This window comes from Larimichthys crocea, chromosome XVII, assembly GCF_000972845.2.
Source record: "Larimichthys crocea isolate SSNF chromosome XVII, L_crocea_2.0, whole genome shotgun sequence".
Lineage (NCBI taxonomy): Eukaryota > Metazoa > Chordata > Actinopteri > Sciaenidae > Larimichthys > Larimichthys crocea.
Window position 1 is genome coordinate 25,563,231 of NC_040027.1, and position 23,730 is coordinate 25,586,960.

The 23,730-nt window shown below is 40.9% G+C and overlaps 1 protein-coding gene across 9 annotated transcripts in view; it reads right to left on the minus strand.

The window, feature by feature from the left end:
* szt2 (SZT2 subunit of KICSTOR complex) overlaps positions 1-23,730 on the minus strand; it is an 87,622-nt gene that overhangs the window by 6,520 nt on the left and 57,372 nt on the right. For 6 of the 9 annotated variants that reach the window (XM_027289936.1, XM_019278985.2, XM_027289935.1 and 3 more), the window contains 12 exons: positions 22,337-22,522; positions 17,601-17,856; positions 17,440-17,519; positions 15,977-16,102; positions 15,598-15,800; positions 14,842-14,938; positions 12,983-13,063; positions 11,562-11,636; positions 5,262-5,327; positions 2,495-2,708; positions 782-959; positions 573-695 (listed from right to left, as the gene is read on the minus strand). In XM_027289936.1, the coding sequence (XP_027145737.1) occupies positions 573-695; positions 782-959; positions 2,495-2,708; positions 5,262-5,327; positions 11,562-11,636; positions 12,983-13,063; positions 14,842-14,938; positions 15,598-15,800; positions 15,977-16,102; positions 17,440-17,519; positions 17,601-17,856; positions 22,337-22,522 (1,685 nt within the window). Of the gene's footprint in view, positions 1-572; positions 696-781; positions 960-2,494; positions 2,709-5,261; positions 5,328-9,467; positions 9,975-10,132; positions 10,155-11,561; positions 11,637-12,982; positions 13,064-14,841; positions 14,939-15,597; positions 15,801-15,976; positions 16,103-17,439; positions 17,520-17,600; positions 17,857-22,336; positions 22,523-23,730 lie in introns of those variants that run through there. The other 3 variants (XM_027289939.1, XM_027289937.1, XM_027289938.1) reach the window with 2 other exon arrangements.

Genomic DNA, 23,730 nt, shown 5'->3' on the forward strand with positions numbered 1-23,730 from the left:
TTTCCCAAGATTCTTTTGAGTCTGTTGTCTCAAAGATTTTTCATCTGTGGGAGATAGTGAGTTGTTTGATTTCTTTCAGAAGAGACATAGTCCTACTTTAAAGCTCATCACAGATGCTCACCCAAACCAAAGTACAGTATTTAGTCTTTCTACTTGCCTGAATGTTTGAGGATGATATATATCTGATGATATATTGCTCAATATGAAATGATTTGCACATTTTTTTTTTTTTTTACATAACAGAGAAAATCGTCATAGCTGAAACTAGAGAGTGTTTGACAAATTTAAAAATGCTGTCTCTTAATTTTCTGCCCATTATCAAATGGATTAATCAACTAATGGTTTAAGCACTTAAGAAAACAACTGGGGGGAAACTAAGTAACAAACGCACCCTGCATGCAAACAGCGTAGACCACTGAAGTAAGATGAATAATAAGAAAACTAGCCTCTTCCCAGATTCTCCACAGTGTGTGGTGTGAGGCGCGGTGTAACAGTAGTGCTGTATTCTGGTCTCATCAACCAATGTTATTATGATGTCGTATTTTAGTCTTTATGCCTTCATTGCTCTTTACCTCAGCAAGTGCCTCTCCCCGTCTGACTGTTCCTCAAATGGAGCTGCATTATGGCACACCACCAGGGACACGTCGAAGTCATCGTGGTGGTGCAGGCCCTCCAGATCTTTGTAAGAGCCCGAACTGAAGCAAGAAAGAAGGGAAGACCGACGAGGTTGAAAAGTAGCTGCTCATGAAAGGAGAATACATTTATTCTGTAATGATTTTACCTGTTCCAGAGAGCCACCAGTGCGTACTCGTGCAAGTCAGGTGCCCCTTTCTTGCTGTCACTGGTGACTGTAGCCTTGGACATGCGGAGCGGCTTCATGCCGTAGGTGCTGGCGTGGTCGGTGATGTAGTTGTACAGCTGGTGAGCCGTTATCATCCCCGTGGAGATGGAGAAGCTCCCTTATGAACACAAGGATCAGAGACTCTCACAAAGATGATCATCACCATATCCCCGTTCTTCCTGCTCACCCACGGAGCTTTAAAACCATTCATGTGAAAAAACCATGATGCAAATATCTATCTTTTATCTCCAGAATGACTCAGAAAGACCTCCTGGTAAAGCTGAAGCAGGAGTGCTGAACAGATACATAATGCAAAGAACAAAGCAAATGAAAGCAGTTGGGATTTAACTCATCTCTTTTTTCTGGCAGTGAAGCAATTCGAAAGATTTACTCGAAAGATTTTTTTCAGTGGAATTTTATTTTGGACAGCAGTAAGCCGGAGAGAGAGCTGGAGGTGGTGTCTGACATGCAGCACAGGATAATAACTTGACTACCGCTCACAGCTTAAAGGACCAATGAGCAGAATTTAAGCCGTATTCAGACCAAATGGGCCGTTGTTGTGGTGAAGGGTTGTGTGGTGTGGAGTGGGGGGGGGGTTTGAATGCAACTGCTACACTATCAGAAAATCTCTCTTTATTTCTCTGATCCGATACTGGCACTCCCTCTCTCTCATTCACTGTTCAAGTTGCTCAAGCCCAGCTGTCTCCCTCTCTCTCTCACACCATCAGACACAGACCAAAGGACACTTCCTAGTGTCACTATTTTGCAGCATAGACTGCAACTCAGACACATATGTAGAAACTGCATATGTGAAATAAACCAAGCCAGAATACAACTGAGAGAACTGTCATATAATTGGTGTATGAATCTACATGGATAGTGCTCAATTTCAGTAACATTTCCAGCTGACTGTGGAGGTTTGACAGGTCTGATCATTGCAGCATGACATCAGGGTGTGTTTCTCTAAAAGGATTTGGTTTGAATCAGGTCTTAGTGACATTGACACACCCCCATACCATGACAGATGCTGGCTTTTAAACTATGTGGTGGTAATCTAGACGGTTCTTTCCCTCTTTTGCCTGGAGACACCACGAATTCCAAAAACATTTAAAACAGACTACAGAACACTGAGTCTGTGGAGGTTCTCAGTCATTCAGATAATCTTTCTTCAGTAAGGGTTAAATCTGGGACAACTGGACTTGGTTGATGAAAACACTTCGACTCTCATTCTCATTCTGACTGACAGGTGGGGAGATCCGAATACTTGAATGAGCATTAACGAACCAAGTAGAAGCTATGGCCGGGTCTACGATCCTGCCTAGGCCAAATACTCGGATCTCCCCACTGGTCAGTCAGAACTGAAGAAGCTTCTTGGATGAGAGGCAAAATATCTTCCCAGATCTACAACTACATCCATTTGCCCAAGACTGAACCCTCCTCAAAATACAGAACGCTGGTACACTTTCTGTAAGTCGATCTCATCATCTTTATATGCGTTTTACTGAGGGTCCAAACTTTTTAGGCATGAATGTTGTTTGGATGCAAGTTTGCCGTTTCCAGCCCCAACCTTCACCTGATCTACATATTACTGACGATTCTAGATGTTTGGAGCAAATTAGGGCAACTTGAAATATTACTTCACACCAAAGTCACCTTGGAAGACGTGGTTTCGGCCAAACTTGGGAATGTCTGGGTGATGGGAGATGAAGTCGTCCAGGAAGTCGGTGAGCTGGTAGCCCTGGCGTAGTGTCATGTGGCAGCCGACCAGGTACTGGTGAACCACTCGCAGGTGGAAGTCGTAGCTGAAGGAGTGAACGTGCATCAGGTCCCGCACCTTATCACACTCCTCAGTGAAGAGCATAGAGAGCTAAAACAGAGGGGTGGGTTGGGGAGGAGGGGCACAGTCATTACCAGCACTGAATAACAAGTGGACACTCAGGGCAAAAGAAGTCACAGACAACAAGTATTTTCTGTGCAGAAGGTCCTCTCACCAAACTCAAGTCTGGCCATTTTCATTAAACAGATCACTCTGGAATTAATCGAATCTGGCAGACACAGCTTTGTCTGAATAGTTATCTGTGTAATCATTCACTGATGAACCTGCTTTGCATTTGAAGGGGAATACCCTGCCGCTCCAGCTGCTTCCAGCTTCGACTGCTTTGTGCTGTGCACCTTAAGGCCCTGCTGCTCTGTGACTCCTATTGCTCCTTGGCGAGAGCCTTTTGTAAGCAACTTTGATATCAATCAGATTCATAATAGCATCTTATTTAATTAAACATCAAAAGGGGGCTGACAAAAGCATTAATTGCAAATGCAAATGGATGCACAGAGAGGCTACGGTGTGCAGTTAATTACGGCACAATAAGAGTTTACAGGGAGAGCTAAATGATACTCCTGCATTTACTTTCATCTGGACCATTTGCCTGGAACATATACAAATAGGCATTATCAGATCAAAGAGGCAGGAGAAATTGCAGCACTCTGTATCTCTGTGCCAGTGTCTGGTACCTTTCAACACCTTTTCCTGCCTTAACATTTGTTAGGAAAGTAGTAAAAGGGTAGGAGACTTTCACCATCGTCACTACCCCACTGCATAGATAAGAAAGAAGAAGATTCTTTTGGCACAGACAAATGAAAGATGAACATTAACTCTTCTTTCCCAGGCGGTGTTCCCATTGTCTGGCAGACAAATTAGGTGTGACCTCTTAGCCTGCTATCTACGAAGCCAGGGAGCCACTGGGACTATAGACATCTCTTTAGCTCAGAGGTAGAACATTTCCTGTCGACTATTGAGCTAACATTTCTTACTTCCTAACCTGTTATCCCAAACTGTTCATGTTCTAGCTAATTGAACACCCTGTGTAGCTTTGACAGGAACACATTGTTCGGGTGAGTCACAGGGCTGCAGCTCGTCTCATGTCAGCCTTACTCCCTGCAAGTGATACTAATAGCAGTGGCAACAATGATGTGAGAATCTGTAATCATCTGGAGTCATAGAAGAAGAGAATACACAAAGCATGTTGACTGAAAACAGACATGAACAGTCATGATAGGAAAGCTTAAAAATAGTCCAATGACATTTCAGTTTGTACTCACATGATAGCTAGTAAAGTTAGTTAAGAACCTGAGTAATGTGTGACTCTTTGACCAAAGAGTTTTGATTTAGTTTATGATTATAGTTTGTAGTTTTTTAACTACCTTACTTCAAATATTTGACATTTAATGTCAGTTTTCATCCTGATAAATGGATGGTGGGCTGCAAAAAGGCCAAGAAAAACAAACGTCCACAACTTTAGTTTTCTAAAAACAAATTCAAATGTTGTCATTAAACCAAACCTATAGGTGTAAATAAGTGAAACTAACTCCATCAGGCAATATGTAATTTTTTTTCACATGTCAAATGGTGTTAGACATGTAAACAAAAAGTGAAACATTACATACATTGTGAAATTACACATATATACATCTATACTGTACATAATGAAATTAGCCTACAGACTACATTGCTACAATCCTACAGTCCTCAAATTCCTTGTTTTTAGCATATCCAATCACTGACTTGCACTCAATAGTTTTACATAACTGAAGCTAGTGTTTGGGAGCATGTAGAGTTTGAACGGAAGAAGTCCTAAAAATGCACTCTGGGGAATGCCGCATCATTTTTGTTCACTCAGGTATACTTTACATAGTCATTGACACAAATAATCTCTTTATTTTAAATAGCATGTCAAAAAAATTTAGAGCTGGGAAATCCAACCCAATTTTACATCCTGTCTACATAATCATCTATAGCGAGCAGAGCAGCAGCAGTTATTTTAGCCCTGTGTTATTCAATGATTGACCCCTTTAAACCCAAAGAGATACATCGACATGATAGTGGAAGTTTGCGGAAGAAACTCCTAGCTCCAGTCAACCCCCCGGCTACCAAAGATGCAAGAGGAAATGTAGTAAGATTATCAGAGAAAGGGCAAAGGGCGCAACAGTGTTTGCACGGACACTTAGAAAATCACAAGCTGAGACACCCACGACCAGCAAGCACGGAGACGGACAGCCTGTGGAAAGGCAAGGAGGAAAAGGAAATCACAGGGGAGCTTGATTCAGGCCTGAACCTTAAAAAAAAGAAGATATTAATACCTGACCTTTGCCCAAGTTAAACCAGTCTTTGAGATATAACATCCAGCTAACCCTGGTAACTTGCTTTACAGTCAAGCTGGATGTTGTAGCAACTGTAGTTCCCATAGGTATGAAAGCACACTTCATTAAACACTTGAAACCCATTCATTCCCGAAGAGACAACAACACAGACATGTAGATTTGGAAAAGGAAGAGACCAGGACTGATGGCAGCAAGCAGAGTGGCGGGGAGGGGTGAAGCCTGATTGTAGTGAGACACCCCTCCCTTGAGAATGGCTGGGACATACCGCACAGTCAGATACTGGGGTGGCATCTGGGAACGGCTTGCAACGAGGTTTGGTGAGGAGGCTGCCCTGATGGAGAGATGACATGAGGTGGGACTAGGCAGACACACAGACACACAGACAGATGGATGGAAAGGAGGACTGAGGAGATACTACCTGAATAAATGAGAACATGGCTTCTCAAACCTTTTCCATGAGACATGCATTACATACAAACATTAGAGCGGTGAACCTTTTGATGCCGTTTGATGCCTAATCATGTCTGTTGTATACACATTTCACCATGTGTGGTAAAACCACTAGTCAATGCTGTGGGCACAGTATATACAGTAGTTAATAAAGCAATATTACATGAGAGGGTGTGCTTTGAGTATTGACATGGCAGTGATGCTGTCTGAAGTGGCAATAATGCTAAAGCAAACCCTGTAATGTAATATCATGATTATACAACAATCACCAAATAAACTAAACATATAGATAATCTAAAAGTATTCATATTGAGGGGCAACGTCACATTTGTTTGCTTCTGTTATCTCTGTTTCCATGGAGATACTTGGAGTCTGACTAATAACCGGAAAACAATCAGCACACCAATATGTAATAGAATTCAGTTTACATAGTGGCGACCATTCTTGTCCCAGTCTACTAAAATGAAGGCTTTCTATAAATCCATATGAATAAACACATGTAAACACTAAACTGAATAAATACCACACATGTAAACACTAAACTGAATAAATACCACACATATAGACACTAAACTGAATAAATACCACACATATAGACACTAAACCGAATAAATACCACACATGTAAACACTAAACTGAATAAATACCGCACATGTAAACACTAAGGTGGATAACTACAACACATTTTAAAAAAAACTTCAGTGAGTAAATATCACACATTTAAACAATGCCTTACAAGTTCAGTCTTGATGTGCTAGCGCTGTGTGTGTCTCACTGCACAGCTGATGGAGGTTGTGATCCAAACATTTCTAATAACTCCACACAGCATCTTAAGGTCCAAAAGTTGAAAAGTGTTGTAAAACGATGTAATAATGATCTTTTTACAGTATTTACAGGGCAGTCTAACAGCACCATAAGTTATATTCATTAAAGAAAGTTCATTTAATTATCATAACAGGAGGTCATAGTCATATCTTTATTGTTTACTTAGTGTTTAAGCACATTTTGACAATGCTGCTGATGTCAGTTAATGGACCATAAAATTAGATTTTGATCAATATTTCTTGCTGGTAATACTGTTTGTGCATAAAATGTTGGTCACTAAGGCCAGGCAACAATGTCCACAATGTCCATATTAGAGTGACTAAGGATTACTGGCACAGCATCCAATTACCCACTTCAGATTAACATGAACTGCAATTATAAATCCTTCTCACATGATTACTACATCGCTGTTTTCAGAGAGACAATTTAATTTATGAATGCAACAATTAATCTTAATCGTTTATTTAGCCCCAACTTCAATTTCAAACCGTTTTTCAGACTATTTGAGGAGCACACACAGCAGCTGTGATAAACACATCCTTTCTGCCTTTCTCACCACTTAAACCTTTTTGCCACGCCGCTGTGCATAAAGCCTCCATCGCTTTTACAAGACATACTTTTGACAACAAGTGCCATGACATCTCAAATCTGAAAATGAAAGAGTAAATGATAGAACTAATATACAGTAGGACTATGGCTGGGAACAGGAAATGAACCTGTGGGGTGTCGGCAGGTGGAATTAAAGTTATGAGTGAAATCCTTCAAAAATGATAAATCACAGATGCAGTTGTATTTCATCTTTAAACGTATGTTAAAAGTACTTAAACTTTAGAATAGCTTTTTAGTTACACAAATATCAAATAAGACTTAAAAATGAAAGCTGAAAGCTGATTCTGGCTGTTCTCATGGAAGATGCAAATCACATCTGGAAGATGGTGGAAACAACAGACTGCTTATTTTGTATTCACTTGTGGCTCAAGTTCAAGTTGTTATTCTTCGGAAAAGAAGCTACGCTTGGAGGCTACAGCTCTCATTCTGTCAAAGGTCAGACCTGTCAAGACAATTTCCACCTGCCGAATTCTCGTGGAGAAGTTCACCAGTGTTAAACTTGATGTGAAACATTTGCGTGACTTTACTTCAAGTGAAAACTGTCTGTGTCAATTCCACTGAGATGATTTTTGTCAGTTTTTCTCCTGTAAACTTTCCTCATGGTCTTCGCTCTCTTCCATCATGTCACTCGACTTATGACAGTCTGTAGCAACTAGCTGAGCCTAATGACTGCCACACAGCCATCAGAAGAGAGGCTCAGGTGACAGCAGTGTTCCATGTTTGGACCTTTTGTTCCCTGTGACTCAACACTGCCTGGCTGTCTCAAAAGGGAAGTAAAGATAATGGAATTTGAGTAAAGAAAGAACATGGGAGCTAAATAATAGCAATTTACAGCATTTAGAAGAGCTGATGGCAAGAGCACCAGTCTAATTAACACTTATTTAGTTACAAATGCACACTTTTGAACTTTTTACAGACTTCACTCCACCACTTCAGAGAGCAGACAGCTCCGCATGTGTGTCTGCCGTACAATACTTCTTTCCTTCTTGCAGTAATTCGTCTCTGGGAATGTATGAGACAGTACGGATTGGAGAACCCAATGAAGTCTGAAAAGTGACATGGTGTGAATAACACTCTGAATGGTGAACGTACTGAAGCAAAGTTATTTTCTTTCCAGATGAAGAATCACTCTTGTGGAGCATCAGGATCTCATCTTCACAGGCGGTTACGTTTTGAAAGGGTCTGAACCGAAAAAACAAAAACAAATCACCTCCAGTGCTGAGAACGGATAGAAACCCAAGGTCCAAAAACAAAAAGGCTAGTTAAATATACATTTGGAGGTCAAGGGAATACCAACGATGTGTACAAATTTGTTTCCAAATAATTACATATTGTATTCAACTCACAGTTCCTCCATGATGTGTATAATAATATGTGTAGATTAATGGCAACAATAGTAACAACTGCAGAGCAGATATAAACGGGTCGACATGGTCAACGCAGTTGGTAACTTCAATCTAAATATTTATACTAAGTAATTCCCAGCTAACCTGGGCTCAGTTTCAGCTGTAATATACAGAGAGGAGGAGTGAAAGAATGTGAGGAGGAGAGACGGAGGAAGACAAGTCAATCAGCTGGACCCCGGGGATCTGAGAGACGAGCTCTGGGAAACATCTGAAGAATGGCTGCTATCACGGCTTCTTCTTATAACTGACAGGAACTGTTCAGTAAATCCCGGTAAAGATCGAAATGAGCTGCAATGAAATGGATTTACTGTACAATGCTGAGACTTTTTATGAAGATGAATGTTGATTGGGAGGCTTGACAGACACGATGTCGACCAGCAACTAATTCCTTGCTTCTCCTAGATACAGGATCACGCTGGCAACATTTTATTCTTTTCATCTTTTGATGGAGTATCCATTAAAAGACTCAGCCCAACACTGAATGTATCTACTAACTGGTACCGTGTGTGTATATAAGTCTGATATATCTTCTTTCTCAGTGTCATAGAGCTCGATTGTTGTCCGAAAACTATTAACACATCAGTGAGCTACACTGTTGTTTCTTCATTACAATGGACACACATCCACACTGGAGTATTTATTTGGTGGTGGTGCAAAGTCCAGCACATGCAGCGTGCTGACAGTATTTTCCTGATCTTCAAACAGGAGCAAACAAAGCAGACACATTTACACAAGCGGCAGTTATGAGCACGCTGTGCTTGGTCACAACTGCTTGTACAGTATAATGTGTAAAACAGCAATGCCTGGCCATAAACTTTACACATACTTTCTGCGACATTCATTCATTCATTCATTCATTCATCAGGTTATGTTGCCATGGCAACCCCCTTAGCAAAATAACACCTTATTTATCATTATGTGCTGAGCACTGTCACAGAAGGATACAGCTAGAAGATAAAGCTACTGTTGATAGTAAAACAACACCTCCTGTATACTTATAATCAGAAATGCAATCTCTGTGGCTGCGAAGAGTTAAAAACTGCAGTTCATCAAACGTCCTCTTAAGGCTGGCTGCAGAATGAGTCAGTCTCCATAAGTCCCCATGTTAAAATACAACTTCACAGCAGAAATAAACATGTTTACAGCCTGGTACAAAAAACTGTTTTGGTCTCTATAAATAATTACCCCGTTCATGACAACTGTACTGAGGGTGAATTTATATACAACTTACCTGTTGATGAGGATTATTGAATGACATTAAGGCTTAACGTTATGCTGTATTATAAACATGACTGGCAGGTGGGTGCAGTTACAGGTGCTTTGTTTGAGCAACTAGGCTTGATTCAGCCCACACCATGGGCCCATTTTTGGATTAGTGGGGAGCTGGCAATGGCCAGAGAATCCACATTGAGTCCTATGTTAATCTGTGGGTGATGTCACAGAGACTATGTATTCAAACTAGAATAAAACAGATGAGACTAATGAACTGATCTCTATGAGAACCCAAGCGATTCTTAGAGTATCTGCTGTCCACAGCTGCTTTATACTGTATGAAAAGCTTCTCCTTCACTCCATTGAGCCTCTGCAGCATCTGAAGGCAGCAGCACACACATGTTGATAAATCTGCAGCCTCTGATTGGAGGAGTGCCGCGCCAGAGTACAGTATCATTACAGTACATGACCCCAGGCTGCAAGACAAGAAGCCCACTTCAATGGTCAGTTAGAACTCTGTATTCTGCCTCTTTATGTGCAAGATGTCAGATTACTGGAGCTCATTAACTCACAGCATCATTTAATTAAAAAGAAGAAAGAGTTATATATATTTTTTTAAAAAGTATACATTTACCTGCACTGCAGGGAGCTGGTTACTGTAAACCCACAAATACATGCAGCAGGTTAGTCAGATTTCCCCATTCTGGCCAGAGCAAGATCATTTTACAGTTTCCCTTCAGGAACTTGTTATTATTCTGTTGTTGTATGAACAATATCTAATAAATACATCTGAAGGATAAACAAATGTTTTTTTTACTTCAGTATCTTGACATGACAGCTTGCCTTCCTCTAACTTATAAAAAGGAAGATTTTTCAAATAGTCTTGTTAAATAATGTGAATAGGCTGAATGTCCAGTAATGAGAGGGAGGCTGTGTGTTTACTGAACGTCCACATGAGTTTATGCAGTATTTGCACAGGTTTTCTGCTGCCTGGCAAGTTTTCCTCCTGTAAATCCAGTGCTTTCTTATTTTATTCATAGTCTTCTATGCACAGGGCAGCATCTCACCCACTGTGGAGAGGTGAGGAGTTAAAAAAAAACAAACACTGTGCACAAAACACTGACAGCTGCTGGTGTTGACAGACAACTGTCTGAAACATGACCGTCTGTGTGCCGTGCAAGTTTTTCCTTTTTAGTTTTGTATGAGTCAGCAGCAACTGAGTTTGTTGCAGGTTCGAACATCGACAATTAGATGGATCATACTGTCTATTGTGCTAGAACATTGTAAATTATAGAGAAAAAACAACAACTGCATCTGTCAGGTGTTTCTTCATGCACATGAGCACTGCACACACATCTAGTCAGACTTTTAATCGATGCCGTCTTCCATCCAGCTGTTTGTCCATTTACTTTCTCTGTATGAGGATTTTATTTTCCACGTGTGTACTGTACGAGCAAAAAGATTAATGTTTTCAGAGAGCCACTGAGCAAGTAGGACATTTTTAAAGTATTGAGAGACGACTTACACATCTAGTCTTTTCATGGGATCATGGGAACAATAACAAAATAGAGACAGCTTTATCCTCTAATCTGTTGTTTCTATGACCAAAACCCTCCACTATGGATGAACAGATGACGTAAGGAGCACCAGCTACACAAACGTCATCAATAGATACATGGGACCTCACAAACTGTATTTCCAGTCATTTTCTTAAAGTTCAGTGTAAACACTAACACACTAACACTTGAGAATCCCACATATATCAGAGCACCAACTTCAGAGACAAAATAAAGCAAGACTACAGCATTGACCACAGAGCGGCAAAATGCAAAGAAATGTTACAGTGACGTTTACTTAGAGCAGATTACTCATCTAATCATTAAACAATGGGCTTGGCAACGCAGACAGATGTTTTGTTGGAAAGACTCAAAGTGCTGTTCACATCTTCACGTCCTGTCAGGACCAGCTCATGACTCTTTCATGCGTTTAGTCCCCACAGAGGAAAAGGCACAGCTCAGTGTTGTGGATCCACACAGCAGTGCAGATTTCTGTTAAGCATTTACCTGTGAGTTGACTGTTTGGCCCATGGGAATGCGGGAACACTCCAGTGCATACTGCTTCACACAGAAGTAACACCCCTGGAACACATGGTTATTTAGGGAAAACATTAGAGATGTGTAGTTGATGAAGCCTTCCATGGGGAGAATGGTACATTGAATTCTTTAAGCATAGTACTTTCTAATATACTACTCATATACATCAGAGGAGTTTCAGGTTTTGTAGAGACACGATGATATTTTAAGACCTTTTTAAATGACCTTCAGTTGAAATTCAGCCTAATTTAGCTTCCTAAGTCCATCCACACATGGTTTATTTCCCTCTGAATGTGCAGTTACTACAGCCAAGAAAAAACAGACACCAGGGAACTAATTGTGATGTTTGAATGGAAGTAATACAGCTGCAGACAATACATATATGGTCATACGGTACCATAAAGACATGGAAATGGAATTACACATTACTCCTGGGCCCATTAATATCTTCTGGTGAAAGTAAACCTTTTGGCCTTATTTCCCTCATCTTGTGAAAGTGGTATTATGTCATCTTGGACGGCTCTGTAGGAGCTTTGTCAAGTCTGACAAAATGACTAATGTGACATTACTTAATTATCTCAGCTTGGGCTTGGAAACTACAAACTGTTAACAGAAAGGTCTGATGAAAGATGCTACCGAACTGCAGTATGCAAAGAGTAGGACATTATTTGATGCTTCCTATAGGGACTGATAGTCTAACAGTCAGGGTATCTCCTTTTGATTGAGATGATGCTTTTACTGTGACTCTAGGAATGGAAAAGTCAGTTGGTCGGTCCACCACTTCAATCCAGAGTGAAATATCAACAACTATTGGATGGGATGCCATGAACTTTAAATTTGTTGACATTCATTTTCCCCAGAGGATGAATCAAACACGTTTGGAAAACCCCTGACTTTTGAGTGAAATATGTCAGCAATTTTTTGATGGACTATGATGACATTGGTTCTGACATTCATGTTCCCCTCAGGATGAATTGTAAGAACTGTGGTGACCCTCTAACTTTCTAATACTTTGGTTTGTGACCAAATACCTGCAAAACTAATGACATTCCCATCAGCCTCAGCTATGACCAACATTCTGAGGCTGATTTCCTATATTGCAGGGATCTGCTGGTTTACACTAAAAGAGACTTGAAACTTGCCTGAGGTTTGTAATCAATCATAGTGACACAATTTTACTCTTTTCAATATTGTGTCAGTTACATGGTGCAATACTTGTAGCCTTTTTAAACTCTTGACCATTTTGAAAGGGTGTTTGAAGTTACAGTATGCTCCATTGTTGCAGTTAAATGTACTCTTATGAGAATATCAAAGGGACCAACAGATTAAAAACATTGTAATATTGCCAAACATGTTAGTATAGTGTAGCACCATAGTGATCCTGTTCTTACCTGAAAAGCCAGTTCCATCAACACGATCCCCCCTGGCAGCGCCCTCTGGAGGTGATAAGCAGTCGGGCCAGATGCTGTCGTCTGCAAAGTTCATTTACATTAATAATTTATCCATTGAAGACAAATTCAGCTGCTGATATTTTTGTGCTGTAATTATTTTTTTTCGACTGAAGTGACCTCTGTGCAGGTGAGGCTGGTAGAGGGATGAGGAGCTGGTTTTGGAATGGGGAGCTGCTATCTCAGCCAGCAGGTCTATAAAAATGTGTAGATCTAACAGAGCCCTCTACAATATGACTGTGTAAAAGTAATCTCTGTAAACAGATATCTGCATATATGCATAGAGACCAAAATTTTGACACTGAAAATGTTTCTGTATTTCTGTCTGTTGTCTGAGTAGCACTGACCAGTCATGTTTGACCCTTGGTAACCATGGTCACCGATACAGATAGCAGAAGAGAGATAGACAGAGAGCAGAGGCTGCATGTGTGACAGTAAATTACAGCCAAACCAAATTTTCTGCTCTGCTAATCTCAGTCCCTGGTTTCATTTAAGTACAGAGAAAAGAACCAAACTCAAAATATATCCAGGTTCTATAAACTTAGAACCAGTTCAAACTCAGGGCTGGGTTTCATGACGAGGCCCTTTTTGTAAGTTGTTAAAGTTGGTTAGTTTATCGGTGTGCCACAAAAGACAAAAACTTTTAATACAAACCACTGTTACTGATGTTAGCAGCAGTGAAAAGGTTACCACTACCTGACAAAAGAATACACTGTGTTTCTTGAATGGCCTGCAGGGAATTGAGCACTGCAGTCTTTTTTCATTATTACAACAACACACACTCTCAAGAAATATTGTCTTTGGACACATAAATCCAGTTTATAAATACACAAAACAGTACAGAGTACTACAATAACTATTTGTTATTGGCAGCCAATTCTGGCTATTGCTTGCCATCGGTGGCAAGTACTTTTCAACAAGCAAAAAACAGGGACAGCCAAATGTGTTACGATGATCACACATTATGAGGATGGTGAATAACAATTAGTGTGCTAATGTGCGTTGTGCATCAAGCAAACTAAATGAAATCGCTTGCCTGTGGGCTGAACAGTTCGACTAACATGACAACATCACAAACAAAATGTGCATATTGATTTAAACTAGCAAAGAACCAGAAGAAAACCAAAGAAACCAACTGAAAGCTGATGCCTGGAAACCACTTTTAAAAGTTAGCGTTGATCCGTGCAGTGAACAGCAATGTACCAGTTTACAATGCATGAACTTCTTTCTCTGCACTGCCCAGCTTTTGGCTTCCTGCTGCAGACTGGGTACTGTACAGGTTGGTTTTATAATTTTTAGAATTGTATTTAACTTAACTGTTACTACAACGACTATTAAAAAAATGATATGGTCCATGTGTCAGTTTCAAGAAGGGAACTAAAGAAAACATAAATTAGAAAAATTAAAAGAAATGAAGTAAAGAATGTTGCACTGTTTCTGGGGAATAGCTGGACACATGGACAATTGTCACTACTGCTGTCATCACTGGACGTCCCCTCTTTGGTAGGTAAACATCTCTAAAGGCTGCAAGTCCCCACTTGGCAATTTAAAAAAATAAAAAATTATTTAAAAAAAAAAAATCACAAGCAATATTATATTAAAAGACCTTAAAACTAAATTCTAAATTTTCAGTTTTAATTTTGTGTTTTTAAAATGCCCAGAAACACCAGTCCCCACTTGGCTGTGAACTATAACAGGTCCTCCATTAGCAAGGTTTGCATGTATGTCTGTGTGTGTGTGTGTGTGTGTGTGTGTGTGTCTTTGGAGAATAAGATTTGTGCCGCTCTGAGGTGAACACTCACCTTAGGACTGTCCTCACTCTTTTGCTTTACATAAGAAAAAGACATCCTCCCTTCCGATGACATGGAGCTCAGCATGGCAGCGCGAGCCCGGGCGATGCTGTAAGAGATGGTAAGAGGAAGGAGGAGAAGTGCAGGGGTCAGTTAAAATACGCTTAAATGTTCTCTCTCCATCTCCAACACTTTTCATCTGATGGCTCCACAGACACCGCACAGCCAACCCGGAAGATATAATTGAGAGACAGTCGGAGCCTGGAAAGTGACAGATAGTGCGGCATCTCTGGTTCTATCAGCCACAGGGCAGCAGTGGTGGGAGTTCAGAGGTCAGGTGAGGATCAAAACACATATGATGACTAACGGATGAATGCTGCTCACAATGAGAAAGATAAACTGGTAAATACATTTCAAGTTTCACACCAAAAATGAGCTGCATGCCAGAAAATACTTGATGTGATTCTGTGTCAACACATACCATCCATTTACTAATGGACTGGTCAGGCAGGTCATCTATTTCACAACCAAGAGCTTGGGCTGTTGTTTGAAAAACCCTACATTAGATAGAAACAGTGTAATACTTAAAAAAAAAGTTAGCTACTTTGTCTACTGCCGTTAGGATTCGATGTGTCCTGCTTTAAAGTCTCACATGCCGTCAAGTGTACTTTGTTTTGTGTACGTTATTATGACCTACGAAGCTTTCCTCTTATTCACTGGCAGAGACACACAACAACAACTGGAGGCAAAAAATATGGTGATGCGAACCTGCGAGCTGGAGACTGAGGCCGGACCTGGACCAGAATGAAGCCCATGCTCTGCAGGTACTGAACGTACTGCTGGAGGAAGGTGCTGGAAATCTCAAGCAGCCAGGGTTCTTCCTTCAGTCGGCTGGGCAGCATGTCAGCTGAGTCAGTGCTGTAGCTTCGGTCCCGACCTGAAGCCGTGGAGTCGCTGGAGCGATGCCGTTTCTGGTGCACATATATCAGAATTTCAAACATTCACAGTACAATGTTCATCACTTAAATATGCTGACCTGAATTAGTGTACTATTGTGTATATAAAGCCACACGGTTATAGACACCAGTTCATGAAGACACAACCTCCCCTCCCTGTAACTTTCCTTTGAGTCAGACGACAAACGCACCTTCACTGGAGGCTGAACGATCTGCTCCTCTTGGATCTGTTTGCGGAAGACGGGGTCAAAGAGGAGAGGGGTGGCGCAGTAGTGGACCAGCCTGGATGAATGTTTCAAGGTCTCCAAATCTGTCCCCTGTTGAGACATTCATAGTGAGTATGACTTGAAGATAAGATGGTGACACTGCATTAAACTGGGTTGCATTAAGTGGGATGACTGTGACACACAGCTTTACATTAAATGATAAAGTCTATAAGACTAACCAGTGCTCACAGACAGTTGTGACATCAGACATTTGGCAGATGGACTTTAAACTTAGTACATTAAATACAGGGGCCTGACATTCAGTTCCAAACTTGACTATGATGTAGTCAGATCACATCTAAGAGTTCATTCAGTTCATTTAGTGACATGAAAATCTGCCTAAAACCAAAATGTCAGTGGAAATGGCTGTGGGCCCTGTTGGACCCAGGTCAGGCTGCAGACCTCCTCTTGTGTGTTCTTGAGTTGGATTGCTCTGTGGGTGTCTGCTGAAATATCAAATTCTTAAATTTAATGCCACCGCATAACCTCTCATGAGATGTCACTGTGGCAGATAGAAACCTTTTTAATTAGCGCCAATATTCCACACTTGGAAACAAGGCAATACTAAATGATTTCCCAGAGGGGTGAACTGTAATTGTAGCTCCTCAAAGTGGTGAAAGCCACCATTCTCCAAGGTTTTGTCAAGTCCAATTAGCTATATTAGATATTAGGCTACCTACACAGTACAAAAATCTAATACTCAATTCTGACTTACTGGTCAGATCCAATTTGTTGTTATATTGGACACATTAAGTTTCTTAATATAATATCTAATACCATTTTCAACATTCCTGAACAAACCCCATGAACAAAAGTACAATACCAATACATTTGATTGCCCCTTCCTAAGTACCGCCTCTTTTTGCTCTGTGCTCCAATCACAGTTGAACAGTTCTCTGTTTCCCTTTCCTTCCTTGTATTTATGCTATTGGCTAGCTCCACGTTGAAAACACAACCAGTTTGAAGATGAATAAAAGCAACTTATATATATATATATATATATATATATATATAATGCCACAAATTTACTACTAGCTAATGTTAGCAAAGAGCTAGCCAACTATCTAGCTAATTTACATAAATTGTTAGTTACATCTGATTGCTAATGCTAGCCAAACGCTAGCTAATTTGTTAATCATAAAGTGAAATAACTGTTGAGGTTGTCTCACTTGTATCAGTATTGTATTAGTTAGAACCATAAAACATGATGTCATATTTTAATGTTATTTTAGTGTTTGTTCACACTGTAGTTAAAACAAAAAAATAAACTTGTACTCCACATATGAAGATAAAAGATTTTGTCCACTTTCCTTGCAGTGTGAACAAATTTAACCATTACAAGACTGTATTTCATTTATTTATATCTGTATTTGACTCAGGGTACTTACTGAAATGGGCATGTTGGACTGTGCTGACCTCTGCTGCCAAGTTACAAACAGGTTCTCGATCTTCATCTGCTTCTCCATTTCTGTCAGAACAAAGACAAAGTCATTATCCCTTCTGTCGAGTGTGGAGCTTCATGGGCTCAATGGACAAAAATGATATTAACCTCTCCGCTCAGCAGCTTTGATATCCAAGAGCTGGCCGCCATGCCGGGCTACCGCATCGCCCTCCATCAAGGGTCGGATTGTGCAGACGTCCCTCAGAGCCTCGTCGAAGGGAAGCAGCTCAGAGGGGAAGTGAAGAGGAGCAAGACTTCGCCCAGAGCTACTCAGCCTGCCCTGCTCTTTACTGGGCAAAGGAGGAACTGCACTACGCAGCAACGCATCGGGTTCCATGGAGGGGCTTAGGAATGGGTTGGGATCCTGGAAAAGATAGATGAAAAAAGACAGGAAACATGAATAGTGTGACAATAAATTCTAAACAGCAAAGACAGAGCCTCTTTTATCATCAGGAGCAAAGAGGACGGATACTTTTAAATAATAACACTCCAGTGAGTGAAAGGTTCAAAAAGCTTTTGAGGAATATCCGGGTAAAACGATAGCAGTGACCTTCATCCCTTCATCTGAGAAATGCTGTATGCATTGAATGTAGGGTACCCGTAATAATAACACTTCATGCAAGTTTATGGGTATTAATATTATTGTATGCTAACATTTTCAGAGCGTTTTCATATTCCCTGGTGGCTGTTGGGAGGAACTTTTGGGCGAGTTTGTTCAGCAGAGCAGCTCAGGGCCCAGATGCCCAAGTGTGGCAGAGCTGGCTGCACCATGCCCACAGGCTGGAGGGTCAAACTGTGCACTGGTGCTCCCTCTGCTTCTCATCAGGACCATGACAGATGAAGCTCTGTGCAGGCAAATTTTCTGCTGCTCTGACTCTGCCTTCTGTCCGGACTCATTAGTAATGCAGCGATGAAGAGCGAGGCCATCGAAGGGAAGGGAAAACTTTGCTTCTTTCTTTTCTTTGAGCTTGCTTTGTAATTGGCCATGGGGGGAGGCTAAAAGGGCATTTGGTGTCTTTCTTTGCTGTAGACTGCTGCTCGAATAAATCTCTACTGCAGCCTCTTCTACACAACACTGTAGTGCACATGACATTTTTCCTTTTTAACTTAGCATGCAATGTCACTATGGTTAGATTGACCTGCTGGGGGGCCCTAGGGCAAAATGAGCTCCTGGACCCCTATTAACCCATTTACCCCCATGCCCTTCCTGCCTTGTGTTATTCCTATGTTGGAAAGCTAACTGGCCAAAGGTTTTCTGTGTGGTAATTGGATTGAACACAAATTAATTAATTTTGTGTAAGCATCATGTAAGCATCATCCAGCCCCTTTTCTGCTTTGTGCTGCTGCAAACACATGAACCGAAGAAGCATTGGACTACATGGACTGAAACGATCAAAGTGCCCATGACCTCCTGCTTGGCCCTCATCATATCAGCTGTTATTGTGCTTTCAGGTGCCCGTACCCAAAGTAATTTTCACTTAATCAAATTACTACAAATCACTTGACGTGCGTTGTATCTGGGGTTTTCCGGCCTGCTAATTCAGCCTCTTCACACTCATCAAATTCACGATTTCCCAACATGATATGTGGGCTGTTGTACTGGAAACAGAACATGGTAGCTCAACACTGCAACACTTTGGGTCTCAGTACCTGCTTTCCTAATTACAGTTTTCTTGATCTAATCTCATGCCTATCTATGCATGGATTTCCTCACAGAATTCTAGCAGGACAGAACAACTTTTGATGCAACTGCGATGATTTCAAAATCAAATTATAGATAACTAAACTGATGTGTTATTCAAAATGATGTATTATCTCAGGTAAGGCAGCAGTAAGTCACTGCCACCTGGTTTTTAATGGATTTTTTTTAGAAACAGTGGAAGCCTATTATTTCCTGAGATAAGGAAAACCTGCAGCTCGGTGGCCTTATTCTTGGCATGGACGTTAATAGTGATGGGGAGAAAAAAATACATTGTTATTTTACCTTAACAGCAGTTGCTGAGGGCGGTAAGACTGTTACTTCTGCTCTTCTCTGCCCACATTTCCCCAACCTGTACCAAGTCTGGACGAAGCAACCTTAGCCCAATTTTCACCCTACCTCCATTCTACTGTTAGAATCTGTATTTTCTCGTGTATATGCAACTTCTGCCATGTTCTCTTACGCTACGCCGGGCTCTCTGGCGGCTGTGGAAATGAAAATCACTGGACGCGGAGTTGGAAACGGAGTTTTGCTGCATCGCTGTCCTCTCACTCACCAGTGGGAACAGTGAGGTTGATATGACAGCTGAGTCATGATGTGAGAAGTGGAGGAGAGCAGGGATAGGAGTGTGAAGGAAGCCGGGCTGTTAAATATGCCTCGCAAACAGTTTTGTAACTGGCAGCACACTTAAAAACACAAGACTGTGAAAACTTTCCTATTCGTTCCTCTCTGTACCAGAGCTGATCATAAATAATCCAGGTGGATAAATGGAAAGTGACAAGGATTAAATTGCATTGAGGTAGTTAAGTGTTTCATTTTGAAAAACAAGGCTGTTGATGTGACAGGGTTGTATTTCCAGGATATGATCAGGACAACACAAGAAGGCAGGAAATACAGAAGAGTAATAATCAAGAAGAAGAGAAATGCTTAGTCACATGGCTGAGAGATCTTGTTTTGGTTTGTGCTGCAGAGACCATCAGTCGCATATTGATCTGTAGCTCCTTATTTAATACAGGAGGTCCAGCGCTTTTGCTGAGATCCTCAAAACAGAAAACAAGCCTGAATGAAGCAGCAACAAGCTGTGATGAAGCTCCAGGTGACGGAAATATGGGAGGGAATTTAGTGACTGCCTCTGGCTGCCAGCGTTTATACTGAATGTCACATTTCTTCACCTAGAATTGATTAAATTTTAATTCAATCTTACGTGGATGAGGAAATGCATTCTGTTCCCCAAAGGTTGTCTGAATACATCTGCAGTAACAGACGGTGGAATTACTCATTTAGAGCCAGTTAACAGTTTTAATATTGGTTCGAGATCTATCTAAAAACCCAAGTGAAAGCAGGACTTCTGGGTTCTGCTCTAAAAGTAAGAAAACAAAAATTCAAAAATCATATTGACATTTGTAATATGTCAAGTTTTTACAACATCCATCAAGAGTTATCGTTTAACTCTGCAGCTCCCCTAAGTTCTAATGAGCATTTTAGCATCTTTCAGTCCATTGTTTTGGTTTTCAAATGCCCATCTTTACTGTTTTGTCATGAACCTGATTGTCCAGCGAGTTGTACGTGTAAATACTGTATATGATGATAATATGTCAGCATTTTGTAGCTTGTTACGCAGCCTCAAGTGGCCAGAAAAAATGCAGATTTAAAGACAGGACTGTCTGTGGTTAGAAATGCTGTGTCATGGCACAAGTGTGTGTAGAAACAGCCACGTGTTTCTAGCCACATGTCAAACAGGCTGATAGTGTAACAGGTACTGACATCATCATTTAGGTGGAAGACACCAGAATTCCTCCCTGGGATATAACAGCTGTACGAAGTCTGCCCCTGGACCTGCTACCTTCTGTGATGGTGTCGAACCAGATGCTGCCCCGACAGGCTGATTCCACCTGAGCTAGCAGCCTGCTCTCCTCAGCAGATCCTGGCCTCCACCGTATGGAGGCGAACTAGACTGGCAGTTTGAAACAGAAGGCGTTACGGCTACTGTTTCAGTGGCACGTTTGGAATGCGTCGGCACGTCTGTAAATGTCTGCAAGGGAGCAAATGCTGATGGAGGAAATGCTTTTATCCGAAAAAGTGCTGCTCAGGTCTGTCTGTCTCAGCAGTCTAGAACTGGAAAAAACTTACTGCTTCAAAAACATGATTTTGTGATGTGTTATAAAAATTAGGGTTACACAGCTAGTTGGATGTTTTAAACTTATACAATGTTTGTTCTTACATTATATGTTCTTAGGGCACTTCCCTTTATTGATGTTTTACTCAGACTGGCAGGGTAAGGTAAAGTCCAGGTTAACGTATAAATAGAGGAATTTGAGAACAGAATGAGTCAGGGAGATGACATCAAGATTGGGGACATCCTGGCTACTCTTTAGGAAATAAGCTGTTTAAAGGCATTATATGCAAATTGACTGTTAACAATTTACAGGGGTTGAGACAGCCCATCTTCAGGAAAATGTATAAGAACCAACTGTTAACGCTCCTCTGGGAGCCTTTTTCTCTGTAACCCCTTTAGGGGGTTGCACTGTGAAACGCTCCTCTTGTACAAGAACAATAAATTCAACTTAAACTTTGATGCTTTGAATCCGATCCTCCTTATTTAAGGGTTGTTATTTAAAATTCCCGTAACATGATGTTGTAATATGATTTAAATTAAATGAATTGTCTCTCTTATTACTGTACCTATAATTAATGCTGACTCATTTGAAACAGAGTCTCAGCTGTCATTTGAGCCCTCACTGTGTTACAGCAGGTCATGGCTGGAATCACAGAGTAACCTCTGCAGTGCTGATGTTACAGATCTACCCTCTGCTTTCAGCTCTGCTGTCACCACATCTGGGACCTATGACAGCTAATGCTAGTAAGCCCCCACAGGGACGAGTGTGCAGAAGCTGCCGATGACACAGCACGACTGGTCCTACTAAATGTTGACTGTCGTCAATGTTTGTAGGCTACGCAGTAAGATGTTCTATCAAAGCTGTTCCCAACATCACCCAACGCTCAACACTTCGATGCTGTTTTCACAAATGTGTCTAAGAGGGACAGTGAGCAGGACCAGAGCTGCAGGAATAATCTGATCAGACCACTAACTCACAGTGGACTAATGAAACAAATAATGACTGCCGAATTTATTTAGTGTCTTTACCTGCTTGGAGTCCATTTCATGGATGGGTGCATCAGAGAAGCAGTAGTGATGGAAGAGGCCCATCTTCTGGTTGAGCAGGCAGTGGACGACATGAGCCCTCGCGTTCTGCCACTTAACGAGGCGGACTAGTTCCCGATTCAGAGAGGCGCCGAGGTCTACAGACCAGTTATAGCTGTACAGAGTCACCTGAAGAAAAACACATGAAGCAGCTTGTGCTTATAATTCAGAATATATTTCATGCATTCTTCGAAAAAGTTGTTTTACACAATAGTGACGCACAAATTAAAGGAACAAGTACAGCGGCGGTTCATTTTGTGCAAACCCACTGAACTGGCATTCAGTCATTACGAGACGTTCTGCTAAATTCAAAAAAGAGAGAAGAAGCAGCTCTCAGTGATGTTAACCCTTTAGTGTGGTCCTCTCCGGTCTGTCGGCAGCAGCAGGGTAAGCGTCGCAGCTGAGCAGATGGTGGTGGAAAGTAAGCAGTGTCTTCACTGTAAGTTGCTAACTCGTTTGTGAAGTACACTGCTGGAAAGTTAATAAACAACGAGCCAATCGTCTTTCATGTTAAATATAGCTCGTAATATAATCCTGTCCCTGACAATCTTCATGTCGTGCTTTGAACATCTGTATGCTGTGTAAACAGCTGTGTCACATGCAATATTTAGTGATAAAATTTGGTATTATCGAGTATATGTTGTTTAAAGAATGCCAATAAGATATTACAACTGCACAATCTATTAATACTTACACATACTTGTAACTCTAGAAATAGCCATGTAATGTGTTACCAATATAATCCCTTAAACACCATGTAACAATACGAGCTGCGAGCATCTGTGAACACAATATATATACACAAATTTTCACATTATGAAGCATATTTACAAGATAAGAATTTTATCTCACACAATTACACATATTATGAACAAACAAACAAAAACTTGTCTCTAGGCATTATTGATTCATACAAACTGTTTTTATCTTCATTACTGCAGATAATCCACAGACCAAGCTGTCATTTTCACAGGCATTTTTTTTTTTTTTTTGAAACGAAAACTGCCCAGAGTAACTGGAACATTGTTCAATGTGGGAACACCACAAACTAAACTTCATCTACTTCTGCAGTTGACAAGACCTAAATCTCCCTGACAGCTGAGTTCTGGTGAACAGAAAACATGATATTCCTGGTTCAGGTCACGTGTAAATGCAAATAAATGTTGGAGGTACGTAGTTTCATGTGAGGTATATTTGAATGCTGACATACAGCTACGGCTAAGTGTGACTTTTCTTTTGGGTGAAGCAACCATTAAATGGACCAGAGGACCGGTGAGCACTTTAATCCCACTGAAACTCACTGGTCAGATGTATTCACAGCTCAAACAAACAGGACC